General features: G+C 39.9%; 1 protein-coding gene across 1 annotated transcript in view; it reads left to right on the forward strand.

The window, feature by feature from the left end:
- The window catches only part of UNC79 (unc-79 subunit of NALCN channel complex), a 188,772-nt gene that overhangs the window by 79,469 nt on the left and 94,491 nt on the right, over positions 1–14,812 (forward strand). The window contains exons 20-26 of the mRNA XM_019642451.1: positions 8–92; positions 2,618–2,697; positions 2,782–2,930; positions 5,943–6,100; positions 9,381–9,562; positions 11,478–11,679; positions 12,766–12,945. Coding sequence (XP_019497996.1) covers positions 8–92; positions 2,618–2,697; positions 2,782–2,930; positions 5,943–6,100; positions 9,381–9,562; positions 11,478–11,679; positions 12,766–12,945 — 1,036 coding nt within the window. The remainder of the gene's footprint in view (positions 1–7; positions 93–2,617; positions 2,698–2,781; positions 2,931–5,942; positions 6,101–9,380; positions 9,563–11,477; positions 11,680–12,765; positions 12,946–14,812) is intronic.

Raw genomic sequence — 14,812 nt, forward strand, 5'->3', positions numbered from 1 at the left:
GTTTATTATAGGCCCTGAAGGTGAGGAGGAGAATCCAGCAACCAAGCACGGGGAGAACCCAGGCAATCGCGCCGAGCTCACGGAACACGCTGGTAGGTGCAGTCCGGCTGCCAGGGGAGGGCGGTGTGCGCGGGCCTAACGTGCAGAACCCTGCTTTCTTACCGACTCAACGCGAGTTCAGACTTGGCCTGCTTAGTGTGGACTTGTGCAAATGAACCGCTTCCTCCCCCGTTATGAAGGACGCAGATCCAGGATGTGCTTCTAATGGGACAGAGGTCACTGAGCATCCTTCTGGCAGCAGGAGATTGTTATTAACAAAACCCCACTGTGTTAGTGTAGAAAGCACCACCTTCCTACTTACAAATTGTGTTCTCAGTGGAGAAGTAGCTTGGAGTCGCACAGGCCCTGTGTTGTTGCCTTTGGACCTTCCTTAATGAAGGTGGCAATTGGTGGGACGACGTGGGTAAATGATAGGCTGTGTACCCTCCTTCAGCCAGACCTCTCTGACTTGCTGTAGTTCATGTTTTGGAGTTCTAAGTAAGATTTTCTTTGAGCAAAGTAGTCCGTAGAAAAGAAGTTTGAAACCTGCTGATCTATGATAGTTCAACCTTCTCACTTTGCAGATGAGGAAAATACATCCCAGATGAGTTAAACAACCTGCCTATGGTCATGTAGCTCCTATTATTCATTCCTAATTTTTATTTTATTTTATTGGGGAATTGGGGAAGGGAACATTGTGTATTTCCAGGACCCATCAGCTCCAAGTCCAGTTGCCATTTTCAATCTAGTTGGGGATGGGGGCGGGGGGCACAGCTCACCATCCCATGCGAGAGTCGAACCAGCAACCTTGTTGTTAAGAGCACGTGCTCTCACCAACTGAGCCATTCTGCCACCTGTTGGCAGCTCAGCTGCAGCTCAGCTTGGGTGCAGCTTACTGGCTCATGTGGGAATCGAACCGGCGACCCTGTTGCTCAGAGCTCGTGCTGTAACCAACTGTGCCACCTGGCCGGCCCCTTATTCATTCCTAATTTATGTTGTATCCTTATCATGCTGCCAAACAGTAATGGAGTATCTGATCGTCTAAGGAATTAAAACACAAACCAAATGAATGAGCTCTGCCCGCCTATCCCCGTTCTGAGGATATCTGGCGTCTGGGACTTGGAAATCCAGATATCGTACGACTACTTAGTGGCAGGGTTGAGACCAGAACCCGGGGCTCCTGGTTTACTTAGAATTAATTATACGTGCTGAGGCCCAGGCCCAGGCTGCATTCATGTCTAAAGGAAGCAAGGATTTCACTGATGATCCAGTAACCAGAACTCTTAATCTGCAAATATATTTTTAAAACCTAAGATGACACACCAATCAAATAATTGCCACTTTTATTTATATTTAATGTTTTAGTTGAACAACAGTTAAAATTAAGCAATTTCTTTTTATAAATTACTCTTTTCATTGCTTAATTGTTATAAACTTCACTCGTTTAAACATTTGCTCTACTCATCTCCCCCAAACATGACATCAGGCTCCCATCACAGCTTCTGGTCCATTTTCCTTCTTGACTCTCTGCTGTCTTGCGGGATACAGGTATAAATTGTCTTCTCCAATAAATGAAGTCTCCATTTATTGTCTTCCAAGGCCAGCCTCTCTTGCTGCTCAGTGCCCGGATCTGGCTTCTGCTTTCTGGGTCTTCAGGCGATGGCCTTGAGCTTGTCATGGAACAAATGAGTGCTCTGTCGGCACATGTTCAGTGATTTTCAGTTCCGTGAAGAGTATTTCCTGATTCTGCATTTTGTGGCCCATTTCTTCTAGCAGTCAGATATGTCCTCCACTAAAAATATCTTTAAAACTTTCACACTAGACAAAACAGAGTCAAGTGCTGATAACAAGCATTAAAATACATTAGAGTGGAAACTCCCCAATAAACTATTAAGTATATGCACTTAGCGGGTTTGACTTCCATTGTCTCCGATCCTAGGAATTGCCAAAACTTGTAACGGTGATTTGAAACCATTTACACGAGTTTCTACATCTGGTTAACTTGTGAATTCTTATTTCTAGCATGTCTCATGTACAATATACTGCCACCCTCTACCACAGGGGCGAAGGTTTTAGAGACCTTCACAAGAACATAAAGCCATGTTCTGATCTGAATATACTCAACTTCAAAAAACGCTCCCTTTTTGTGTGAGTCTATGGAATAAACCCCTTCTTAGGTGGTAATGTAACTTGAATACCCCCCATCAACACCGGCTTATTTCCCTTTTTGTTAGGAAGGTATACCTAACCAGGCCCCAGGCCCCTCCAGGTAGCAGCAGGACTAGCGGCCACAGGGCGTAGGGCTGGGCTGAGATTGCTTCAGGGAGCCCAGTACATGATGGCCGGCTACACAGTGGAAAATGGAAGCTGAGAATCCTGAATCTCAAAGGTTTCCTGCATTTTTATCATAGAAGGGATAGATGCTAGCTTAGAGAGCAAATAAAAACATTACACACTTTAAAAATGCATGTGTTCTATATCTATTTTTACTCCTCCTGGTTTTATGATCTTGATCAACTCATGAATGGTGGGGGAAAGGAGGAGTTATGCTAACCGCTGTGTACTTCTTTCTTCCCAGCAGTAAAGAACGATACTGAAAGGAAGTTTTGCTACCAACAGCTTCCAGTAACTTTGAGACTCATATACACCATTTTCCAGGTATATTTTTTGGGATATTTGAAGTTTTGGTTTGGTAGCCTTGCTATTTTAGACAACTCCGTAACCATGTGGTTCTTTGCATAGGAAATGGCTAAGTTTGAAGAGCCAGACATTCTTTTCAATATGCTCAATTGCCTGAAGATCCTCTGTCTACATGGAGAGTGTTTATACACTGCTAGAAAAGAACATCCTCAATTTTTAGCCTACATTCAGGATCATATGTTGATTGCGAGGTATGTCTTCCTAAAAGTTTGTTTTTTTGTTTATGTTGGGCTTGATCTGTACAAATTAGAATAAGACTTACCAACTCATATGGGTTATGTTTTTTTTTAGCCAGGACATCTTAATCGCCTATGGGAACTACTTTTATTTCTTTTATTTAACATAGTTATTAAGTATGTCAACATGAGTAACAGTAATTTTCTTTGCTAGATACTGTAACAATGGAAAAGATAAAATAAGGATTATTTTATGACTTTTAGTTGTTAGATGGCTTAAGAATTTAACATACCCTAGAAAAACATCAACAGGTCCTAAGTTAATATTTGTATAGTATAATTGAGTGAGGACTTATGTAATTTCTTACTTGAACTAGAACTGCTAATAGACATCTAAAATCTCTCCATATGTGTTGTCTGATAAGGTATTTGTTTAAAGACTACCTCAGCATTTTAAGAAAAATAATAAAATATTGCTCTGGATTTACATACCATTTTTCTTCCTGAGAACCTTAAAATAGCTGTTCTAATTAATCTTCCTGGAAGTAAGTTGGAAAAATATTATCCTCATTTTATACGTCAAAGAATGAGATGATAAAAAAGGGAAAAGTTTGGTTCAGATTAAGTTGGTGACAAAACCTTGTTGAGGCTCTGTTTTTACTCATTTTGTTTATTTATTTAACAAATATTATCAAGGGCTTACTATATACATTATTATTCTAGGCACTTTGGAAGTTTGCAACCTAGTTTGGAAGGGGGTGAACACTCTGTACACAGAAGTTGACCACATAATTTACTATTCAAATTGGTCTACTTTTGAGAGTAAAGAGGGGACGATCTTCATAATAACCTCAAAACAATAAGTATAAAGTGGACTAAGATCTTGGATAAACTAAGATACATGGTTACACTACACATATAAGAGTCACTGTCGAATCAGATTCTGAGGTCCGGGTGGATGTGAAGTATTTTGGGTGGGGACACAATTTAGCCGAGGACAGAAGCATACTGTGGAAATGGTGCATCTAAAGAAGTTTCCTCATGATAAATGGAAGCCCCATTTGCTGAGGTGGCTCTAACCACAAAAGGCAGCCTGCTTAGCATTCCCGCTCTCCTGCAATGAACGGAGCTGCTGCCTAATTCCTAACCCAGTTCCTTCCCTGCCTTTGCCTGGGCTCGCTGCTTGTCCCACCCATCACACAGATCTTTCCAGATAATTCTTACTCTTCCCCACATCCAGGTCAGCACGTCCACTCTGCCAGCATCTCCTCTGGGCAATGAGGAGACCTGAAGAAAGGACATTCTTCCCCCCATTTTTTTTCCCCCAAACAAAGCTGCTTTAGGGAACTGGGAAAGCCATATGTATAGGACTGGCCAAGTCCTGGGTTTTTGTCACTGAGATGGTTTTTTATCTGTGCTGTATATTATATGGTTTGCTTCCTTCAACTAAATGGAAAGTTCCCTGAGGGCATAGATTATGTCTTCTTTTTCCCTTGCGCTCTCCGTAGGGCCTGTTGTGCTCTGGAAGCAGCAGCATCCTAGCCTCCCAGTGGTAACAGTAGTGTGAGGGTTTTGACTGCCTACTATGAGTCAGGCACTATGAACCATCCCACTGAATGCAACCAGCATTGGGGGGATGTGGAAGTTCAGAGAAGTTAAGGAATTTACTCTTGGTTGCACAGCTAATTAATGGCAGGGTTAGGATTAAATCCGTATTTGTCTGATACTTACTACTTGGATGAAGCATACGGTGTTTCAAAATTGCTCCTTTTCATTCCGTAGATCTAGTATGACTTCTGAGAAACGAGCAACTCCCATGATTTGTACCTCAACGTACCCTGTAAAATGGAGATAATGTGTGTCACTCCTCCAATTTCTTGGTGGTGCATTAGGAGTTTTCGAAAGTCACAAATAGTTTTGATTCTGATATTAACTTTGGAACCAAATAGAAAATACAACAACAATAACAAAAACCAAAAGAAATACTTTAATTAATAAAAAATTTGAAACCAGTACCATATTATTAATAAAATGTATATTCAGAATTTTTCTGGTAGAAATTGATAGAGACGTAGCTAAACTTGCTACAGTGTGTTTTTGATCAGTAGTGGTCTGGTTTTAGGCATGGCTAGTACTCATAAGGTGTTACTAGGATTTTCTTCCTCCCCTCTCTTCCCCTTCCCTCTCCTCTTTCTCCCTCCTCTCCCCTGTCTTCTCCCTTTTCTCCCTCCCTACCCATTACTTAGCCTCATTGCATCTGTATTGGCTTCGTCTCTGCACACTGACCCTGTGAGATAGAAAAGAGGGTCACTCGCAGCTCTAGACCAACACTGTATTCATCCCTGAGATTTGTGGAGAGAGATCTTCCCTCTCTCAGAGTCCAAAGCAATTCCTGGAAAAAGGATTCCGGCATTCCAGGTCATATGCCCGCCCCTAGTCTAATCACTCTATTCATGGTATTGAGGTACTTTGATCAGCCTGGGTTTTGTGCTCGCTCTCACGTAGGAAAAAGGGGGAGCCTTGACTGACAGCCCTGCCAGTTGAAGAGGCTATTCTTAGTAGAAGAGTTGTTCTTTGCTAGAAGAAGAGGAAAAGGCAAAGAAGAGGGCAGGCAAAACCAACAAAAATTCCCAGATGTTTGCTATGAGAAAAAAGTTTTAAATCACTATCACGTCATCATTTTAGCATAACTAACATCAATTTTGTATGTTATTTGGCAGTCATGGTTCATTTATATAACCTGAATTTATAATATACAATAAAAAATTTTTTATGTTAAAAATGTAATGTTAAGTGGTGTTTTTTCTATGTTGCTACATAAAAGTAGTTACTTTTAAAAAACATTAACAGAACGGAGCATAGGAAAAGTTTATCAGGGGGTTATAGTCTTGTGGATGAATGGAATTTCACTGAAAGCATACCTGCCAGCCACCCGTTACCTACACTTCTTCTAAATTAAGATAATAGTATTTTCTTTCTAGAAAGATTATCCTCACTGTAACCACTTTGCTTCCTCTTGATTTCCAGCCTGTGGAGAGTCGTCAAATCCGAGTTCTCCCAGCTGTCTTCATTGGCAGTTCCTCTCCTTCTCCATGCTTTGTCACTTCCTCATGGTGCTGACATCTTCTGGACAATCATAAATGGCAATTTCAACAGCAAAGACTGGAAGATGAGGTTTGAAGCAGGTACCTCTGTATTAGCTTAACAGTTCCCTCTGGGTCACGAAGTGCACCAGATGTCCAGGGATGAGGCCTCTTTCTGGCCCTCCTTTGCCGTCCCTTCTCTTTAAGGGGCACTGTCCTGCTTGCCGGCGTGCCTTGTTGGCTCTACTTAGCTGAGCTTCCTCGATAATGGGATTTTGCAGAGTGGTCCTTAGGTAGGGTGACCCTGTCTAGTTTGCCTGTTGTCCAGGTGTATTTATTTATTTATTTATTTATTTATTTTATTTATTTTTTTATTGTTAGTTTCAGGTGTACAGAACAATACAATAGTTAGCCTTTTCACCCTCACCAGGTAACAACCCCCCTCCCCCCATCTATTACCCTCCCACCCCCGATATCATGCTTATCTATTATATTTATTAATTGCACTCTTGTTTAATTTCACATGGGTCACCTGGCTTGAATGACCAATCATGTAGTCAACCTAATAGGTTACTTGCATCAGCGTAAGTGGGACTGTTTGTTAAAAATGCAGACTATTGGGCTCTATCCTAGACCTACTGAATCAGAATCTCAGGAGGTGAGGCCAGGAATCTACATTTCTAACAAGTTTCCTGGGTAATTCAATGGAGTTTGAGAAGCTCTGCTGTTATAGCCTTTCCTTGAAGCAGCGGGGACCAAGTCTGGGGCCGAGATGGGTGTAACTTCCTAGTGCTTAGAATGGCAAGTTCTTAGCGGAACCTGGATGTGTTCCCTTAGCCTCCCATCTGCTGGCATCACTGTCACTGCACTCTGAGAGTTCTCAGAGGACAGCAAGCAGGGCTGCCGCACCATCGTGGGCCTCATCACAGTGGTTCTGAGTATTTTAGTGTCTCAGAAATTGGGCAAAGAAATGTAAGTTCCATGAGGGGAGTTAGCTATTATACTTTGGAGTTCAGTTCCCTCATCTCTGGCCACCTCAAAGAGTTCTTGGTTTTTAATGCCCCATGAATCCCAGGGGCTGGTGTATTTGTATGACAGCACATGATGTTATAGGGAATAAGATCATTGTAAAATTTTCTAGCAAAAAACGACATGGTATTGGCAACATTTTGGTGGCATTACATACAAATAAAGCAGATAACTATTTAACTATGCTGTTTGATGCCAATTTAAGGAATAGATTGTTGCCAGATTAATCTTCTGAATCACAGTTCTGATTAGGTTGGTTTTCTACTCAAAAATTTTATTGCGGTACACCTGAAACTAATAAAAAAAATTTAAAAAAATTTTTATTGGGTTTTCAATAAAAACTAGAGAATAAAGTTCAGACTCCTTAAACATTCAAAGCCTTCCATGGTCTGGCTGCCCGTGTCTGCAGCCTCATTTCTCACTCTTCTTTCTTCACATGCCATTGCTCCGTCCTCATTGCTTCCTGCTTCCCCTTATCCATGCCTTGGCCATTCTCTGCTCTCCATCTGAAACCCTCTTCCCTTCTAGGTCCTGTTCAAATGCCACCTCCATTTGAACCACCTTCAAATGCCCCCATTGAGTTCCACTTTCTCGGTTCCCTTGGTGGAAAGTCATTTCTTTATCCCCTGATCTCCCATAGCATTTTACTTATACCTCATTAGCGGCATTTACAGCTCTTTATATTATAATGCATTTCTGTTATAGTTGTACCTGTCTTATCTCTTTTAGTTGACTTGACTTTGAAGTCAAGACCCATGAGTGATTCACAAATTAGTCTTCTCAGGCTGCCATAACAGAATACCTTAGAGGGGTGGCTTAAACAACAGGACTTTATTTCTCACAGTTCTGGAGGCTGGGAAGTCCAAGATCAAGGTGCTGGCCGATTTGGTTCCTTGGTGAGGGCTCTCTTCCTGGCTTGTAGATGATCACCTTCTCGCTGTGTCCTCACATGGCTGAGAAAGACAGACAGCTCCGGTCTCCCTTCCTCTTTTTATAAGGTCATGAATCCCATCATGGGGCCCCATCCTCATGAAGTCATCTACACCTAATTACCTCCCAAGGTCCCTCCCCAAATACCATCACATTATAGGTTAGGGCTTCAACACATGAATTTTGTGGCGGCGGGACATAACATTCTGTCCATAACAGCTTATTTTTCTATGTACTTTCAGCTTTCCACAAGAACCTAGGATGGATGGATGGATGGATGGATGGATGGATGGATGGATGGATNTGGATGGATGGATGGATGGATGGATGGATGGATGGATGGATATATATATATATATATATATATATATATATATATATATATATGCTTTATATACTATATATTTAAAATAAGTGTTTTAGTGAATTTATTGAATACATATTGTATATACTAGATACTATGGAAACAATAAAAAAGTATGAGGGAAGATTTCTGCTCTCAAATGCTCCTAATTTGATTGATGAGACCAAATACAAACATGTAGGAGGTTAAGAAACTATAAAGATACAAAGATAATTCAAGACCGCAAAAGAAGATCTATCACACAGCTATATGTAAACACACAAATGCCATATGTAAATTAATAATATTTTTGCAGGAGTGTATGGATGAAAAGGCCACTCTAGGAAGTCAGAGTGGACTTCAAAGAACATGTAGAATTTTAACAGCGGATTCCTTTAAGGATGGTAGAATGTCCATCAGCAGAAAAGAATAGAAAGAATAGTCTAGGCTGCTGGAAGCATAAGCAAAATACTGAAACGTTTTTATTTGCATGAAACTATATTGCTTTATTATCCACTGCCACTTTTTATAAAGCTATGTGTTAAGAGAGGCTGGAATCATTTAACACACATTTCCAGAATAAGTAGAAATATTATCTAGTAAGCATGCATCTATGTCATGGAAGAACTATGCTCTGTAGCCCCAGGAAGACAGGTTGTCATTTCACATCACGACATACTAAGGGGAGTAGAGGGTGCTGAACCTCGAGCCAGGACTGGTGGGCGCCTTCCACCTCCCTGTGTTGTCTGCAGAACCTCCTTGGAACAGACAAAGAAATGAACATCGAGGCATTTTGAATAGTTGAAATATAGCTGAAAGTTAAAGGAAAAGACCATAAAAAAAAAAAGACAACCCAGAGCTAAATCAAGGCTGCCTGACACAAAATTACTGCACTGAGTAGAAATGGTTGCTGCTGCACAGGAGAAGCAGAATGCTGGAGAAGGTGGCAGCAGCGTTTCCTTTCGGTATTGAAAGTCAGTGTGCGGGGGCCCAGAGTCACCCTTATCTCTGTGGGTTCAGTTCTTAGACTGTCTAAATAAATCTCAACATTTTTTTTTGTTCTCTGCCTTTACATTGCAGTGGAAAAAGTGGCTGTAATTTGTAGATTTCTGGATATTCACTCAGTGACTAAAAACCATCTGCTGAAGTATTCCCTGGCACATGCCTTCTGCTGCTTCCTGACGGCCGTGGAGGACGTCAACCCAGCCGTGGCCACCAGGGCCGGTCTCCTGCTCGACACCATCAAGAGGCCGGCGTTGCAGGTGACGTCCCTCAGATGTGTGTGGTGGTACTCTGCTCTGCTCCTAAACACTGAGCTATTTGTCACATAAACACCTTTGATGATGATGGTGGTGGTGATGATGATGATGATGATGGAAATGTTTAAATTGGGAAAAATATTCCAGAACCATACCTTATTAACAGACGTCTTGTTTTTATGTGTTGCTACTTTCTTTTCAGTCATTGTCCATGTGCTGATATCACTTCTGACAGGTGTAGCTATTGTGTAACATTGTGTGTGTGTGTGGCAGATTTTTAAATGAGGCTCGTTTATTTTATACCATTTAGCTGGCTCCTGGGTTGGAAGCCCTTGTCATTAGAGGCTAGATGCTAAGAGAAGGCAGGTGAATTATAATATAAATCAAAGCAAAACATGAGAAGGTAAATATGCGACCAGAATGAAATGCTACAAATTAAAGCCAAAGAAACATGAACTCTGAAACCTGGAGAGAGCTGTGTATTTATCTTATTTGGCACCTCTATTTTATCATTGAAGAAGCCGAGTTTCAGAGAGATAATGTGACCCTACCAGAAGACACAGAGTAAATTCATGGGAGAACCAAGACTAGAACCTCCCAAGTCCTGATCTTCTGCTTTTCCACGTTACCACCTGATTTATTATTATATCGCTGTTATTAAAACTAACAATAATGGCAAGAGTTAACATTTATCAGATAGGTATTGTGTTTCCGGGGCAGTGTATTGAAAATGTCCTATCATACATTATCTCATTTAATTCCCACAGTAACCTTTTGTGTGTTCCCATTTTACAGATAGAAAAGCTGAGGGTTAGAAAGGTTAAGTAATTTCAAAGTCATATGGCCAGTAAGTGGCAGAGCAAACTGAGGTCTGACTCATAATAGAGTCCATGTTCTTAACTGTGTGTGTGTGTGTGTGTGTGTGTGTGTGTGTGTGTACACTGCTTCCCAATCAGTGTAAGGGTCCTTCTTGTAAAAGAGACTAAGAAGAAAGGGCAAACAGTGCAGGATCTGAAAAATTACAGGGTTACGCTGCCTGTGGCTGCACACCCGCCCTTGTGAAAATTCCCAGTTGTCTTTTGGATAGACCTTCTCTGTTAGTCTTAATAAGATTAGGTGGTTATGTATATCTTATCCCTTCTCAGGGCCTGAGAAGGAGGCATTCATAGGAGGCATTCAGTAGATGAGAGTTGAGTCAATTAATAGGAGGATGATTGGATAAATTACAGTTTTTAAGTTTCATTCAGTTAAAAAAATAAAAGGGAATGGCAGACTCATATACTAGAGAAGTAGATGCTCACCCATTCCGTCTTTGATTTTTTTTAAGATTCTATGTTCCACTCACATTCTAAGAAGACAAGATGACTTTATTTTCTTTTAGAATTACTAAAAGAATTCTAAAATCTAAATTTCTTTTAGAAATTTTAATTCTGAATTTTAGAATTTAGCATTGAAAGGGAATTTAAACTGGGAAAAGCATACTGTTACCCAATAAAAATTTTTTTAAAATTATAAAAAAAAAGAGAAACGGAATTTAAAGACCATCTTCTCGTGTGTTCTAAAATGTAACTTTGAAAGTATGCTTCTTATAGGAACTACAGATATTAAAAAAAGAAACATTGGTTTGAGGGTATTTGGATTAAGTGGTTATTATTTGAAGCATAAAAATTAATAACATGCCTTTAGTTCAGATTTCTGTGTCAAAATTTAAGAGATATTCTACAATTAGGAGGAGCTTGTCTTCTGTATTTTTTTTTCTACCACAATTTGCAATCAAGAAAGATTTCAATTGGATCATTCTACATTGTAAGTGTAGACTGAGGATGTTGCCTTGTTTCCCCGATTTTGCTTCATGTATTTGCTTTGAAGCCACTTAGATGTTTACATCTGACTTCCCCTTTTCCCCCCCTTTCCCCAGGGACTGTGTCTTTGTCTTGACTTCCAGTTTGATACCGTGGTTAAAGATCGACCCACAATTTTGAGCAAACTGTTACTCTTGCATTTTCTTAAGCAAGATATTCCTGCTTTGAGTTGGGAGTTCTTTGTCAACAGATTTGAAACCCTTTCTTTGGAAGCTCAGCTGCATTTGGATTGTAACAAAGACTTTCCCTTTCCTACAAGTAAGCAAAATGAAGACCTTGCTTGAAAGAGTCACTCTTCCTATTCTTGTGCTTGCTAGATAAGCAGATGATACTCTCTGCATGTAGTTAATTCCCCATTATGGAGGATGCCTTGATTTCATGTACTCAGTTCATCAAATGCACGTTGAATGTCTATTGTAGTAATCCACAGATTAACTATTTCCTTGCGTTCCAAAATCAAAATTCTTCTCATTTCATTGAGTACCTATGAGAACCATTTGCGACTGTGTGTTCCTTAGACATTATTCAGTCATCCAATCATGGTGTTTATGTTTGTGAACAAGTTTGTGAGATATATTTTCACCTTGCAAATTCACTCTTGCATGTTTATTAATCAGTTGCCTACAGCTCTAAATTGATGGGGAGAAGACTTTGGTCATTCAACTATTTATCCAGTGATAACAAAATTAGATAATTTAATCTTATGGTCTAAAATAATAGGTGACAGTCATGATAGGCAATAGTCATTATTTTTTAATATAAGACTTACCATCAAGGGAGATAGATGGAGTCATGTATCCATGAAAAAGTTTTAAAATTATTTCTTTATTATTTTAAAAATTAAACTTATTGGGGTATAGATATTGGTTAATAAAATTATATAGGTTTCAAATGTATAATTCTATAATATATCATCTGTATATTGCATTGTGTGTTCACCACCCAGTCAGATCTCCTTCCATCACCATATATTTGACCCCAATTACCCTTTTCTACTTCCCCCTCCTCCATTTCCCTCTGGTAACCACTAAACTGTTATCTGTGTCTATGAGTTTGTGTCTTGTTTGTTGCTTTCAGTTTCATATCCCACATATGCGTGAAATCATATGGTTCTCGATTTTATCTATCTGACTTATTTCGCTTAGCATGATAACCTCAAGATCTATCCATGTTGTCCCAAATGGCAGTGTTTCATCTTTTCTTATGGCCGAGGAATATTCCATTGTATATATGTACCACAGAAAGATGGTTTTAATACTGAAAATATACACAGGTGAATTGTTCCAAACTGGTTGTATCACAGCCAGCTAAGGAAGATGCTAACCTCTAATTCCTCTTGCAAAGCTATCACTGCTGTACGGACCAATGTTGCCAACCTCAGTGACACCGCACTGTGGAAGATCAAGAGGGCTCGTTTCGCCAGGAACCGCCAGAAGAGCGTGCGTTCCCTCAGAGACAGTGTGAAAGGGCCCGTGGAGTCCAAGAGGGCGCTCTCCCTCCCTGAGACCCTGACCTCCAAAATCCGTTGAGTATCTTCTTCCATCCTTCCTTTAAATCTGTTTCATGTCTTTCTGAGGCTGACTTGTCTTGTTGAGTGTTTGCAGAGAGTAGCATAATTTAGCAAGCTGAGTTCATTCAGCAGGTTTGGCCCTCAGATTCCCTAGAGAGTCACCCCAGGGGTGTTAGTGCCCTGGGTGGCTTGTTCCAGATTGTGGGCAAAGCAAAGCCTTGATCCGGTAGAGGATTGTTTTTAAACATGGAAGGCAGCCAATCCATTGATGCTTGGCGTGAAAGTGGAAGTATTTGCTCCTAAGTCTAGAATGTGAGGGTTTGCACCAGCCTTATAACCTAAGAGCTTCCTTGATAGGACTTTGTCAAGACGCTTGGCAGCTAAGGAAGTGGAGTGTACATCTGGACTGCATTTTCATTTAATGCATGATAGAGGCAGACAAACAAGCTCCCAAATACCAATAATAATGGTTGCATCTGAAAAGGAACAATCAGGTTGAGGAGAAGTTGAATTTCTGCCCAACTTCACCAGATAACTTAAAAATAAAAACAAGCTTCATTGCCAACTCAAAAAAAAAGACCACATATTCTTGTTTTCTAAAGGTCTTTCTTTATATTGCACTCTATTTTTTTTTTTTTAGCTGAGCCATCCTGCCACCTGTTGGCAGCTCAGTGGCGGCTCAGCTCAGGCCGGACTCGAACCACTGTTGCTCAGAGCTCAAACCCTTGAGCGAGCTCTTAACCAACTGAGCCACTCGGCCCTTCTATATTGCACTCTTAAAGAGGATAAAATTTTCCTTAACTTACCAAATGACTAGATGAGCTCTAATAATTAGCAATAGCTTGTGAATGAGGAATAATTAAAAATTCATAACTAAATCATCATAGTAGGAATTGGGTATATTTAAATATATTATTAACTTGTAAAATTTATTAAATGATTTAATTTTAAATAATTGTTATGAAGTTAATAAAATAACACCATAAAACATAGTTCTTATCCTGTCTTAAGCTGAAAAGTTTGCATTTTCATTGGCATTTATCAGAAGACAGCCTTATGTAACACAACCATTTTTAATCATAAATATGATTTTATTTTATTTATTGCATTTTCTCTATTTTTTTTTACAAGCTATGGAAATGTGGTATTTTGAACTGTGGAAGAATCAATGAAAACCCTTTAGGCAATCAATAATCCAGTGTTTCAGAGAGCAAAGTTAATAATAACAAGTGGCCATTTAAGAATATCTGGTAGTAATGCAAGGCCCCAGCTGAAACTGAGTCAGATCCTGGAAACCAAAACCTAGATCAAATAAATAACAATTTCTGTAAGAATTTCCCAGCTCTTTTGGAACCTAACTGATCAGTTTGAGATATAAAGTTTATTTATTGTTATTTCTTATTAATTGACTCACATGACAGTGTTGAAGATTAAGAATTAAAGTAGCATTGAAGGATGTTCTTGAGATGCAAAGAAAACCACAAAACTTTTGTGATGTAAACATCTTTTATGGGATGTAATTACAAATAGGAAAACTAAACTTGCCCCTGCTATCCAATGCAGTTAGCACTGAGTATATTTTCTAGGCTCAAGTTGTTTTTAATGCTTATTTAAATAGAGTTGTTGTTGATTTTTAAGCTGTGAGGTTGACCAGGCATGAGCAGTCTGCTCCAGCTCTCGGTGGGACACCCGAACAGACACCAGGTGGGTACATCTGACTTGAAGGGCCGTGTGCAAGTGTCTATCACAGGTGGACAAGGTAAAGAATGCGGTGTCTCTAACTGGACCAGAGTGATGTACTTAGGATTTGTAAGCTTGAAGGGTCTTACCCCTGGTGCTCAAGCATTTGAGCCCTTGACATAATAAGTCTTCTCATCTTAA

This window comes from Hipposideros armiger, unplaced genomic scaffold, assembly GCF_001890085.2.
Source record: "Hipposideros armiger isolate ML-2016 unplaced genomic scaffold, ASM189008v1 scaffold_69, whole genome shotgun sequence".
NCBI classification, from domain to species: Eukaryota; Metazoa; Chordata; class Mammalia; order Chiroptera; family Hipposideridae; genus Hipposideros; species Hipposideros armiger.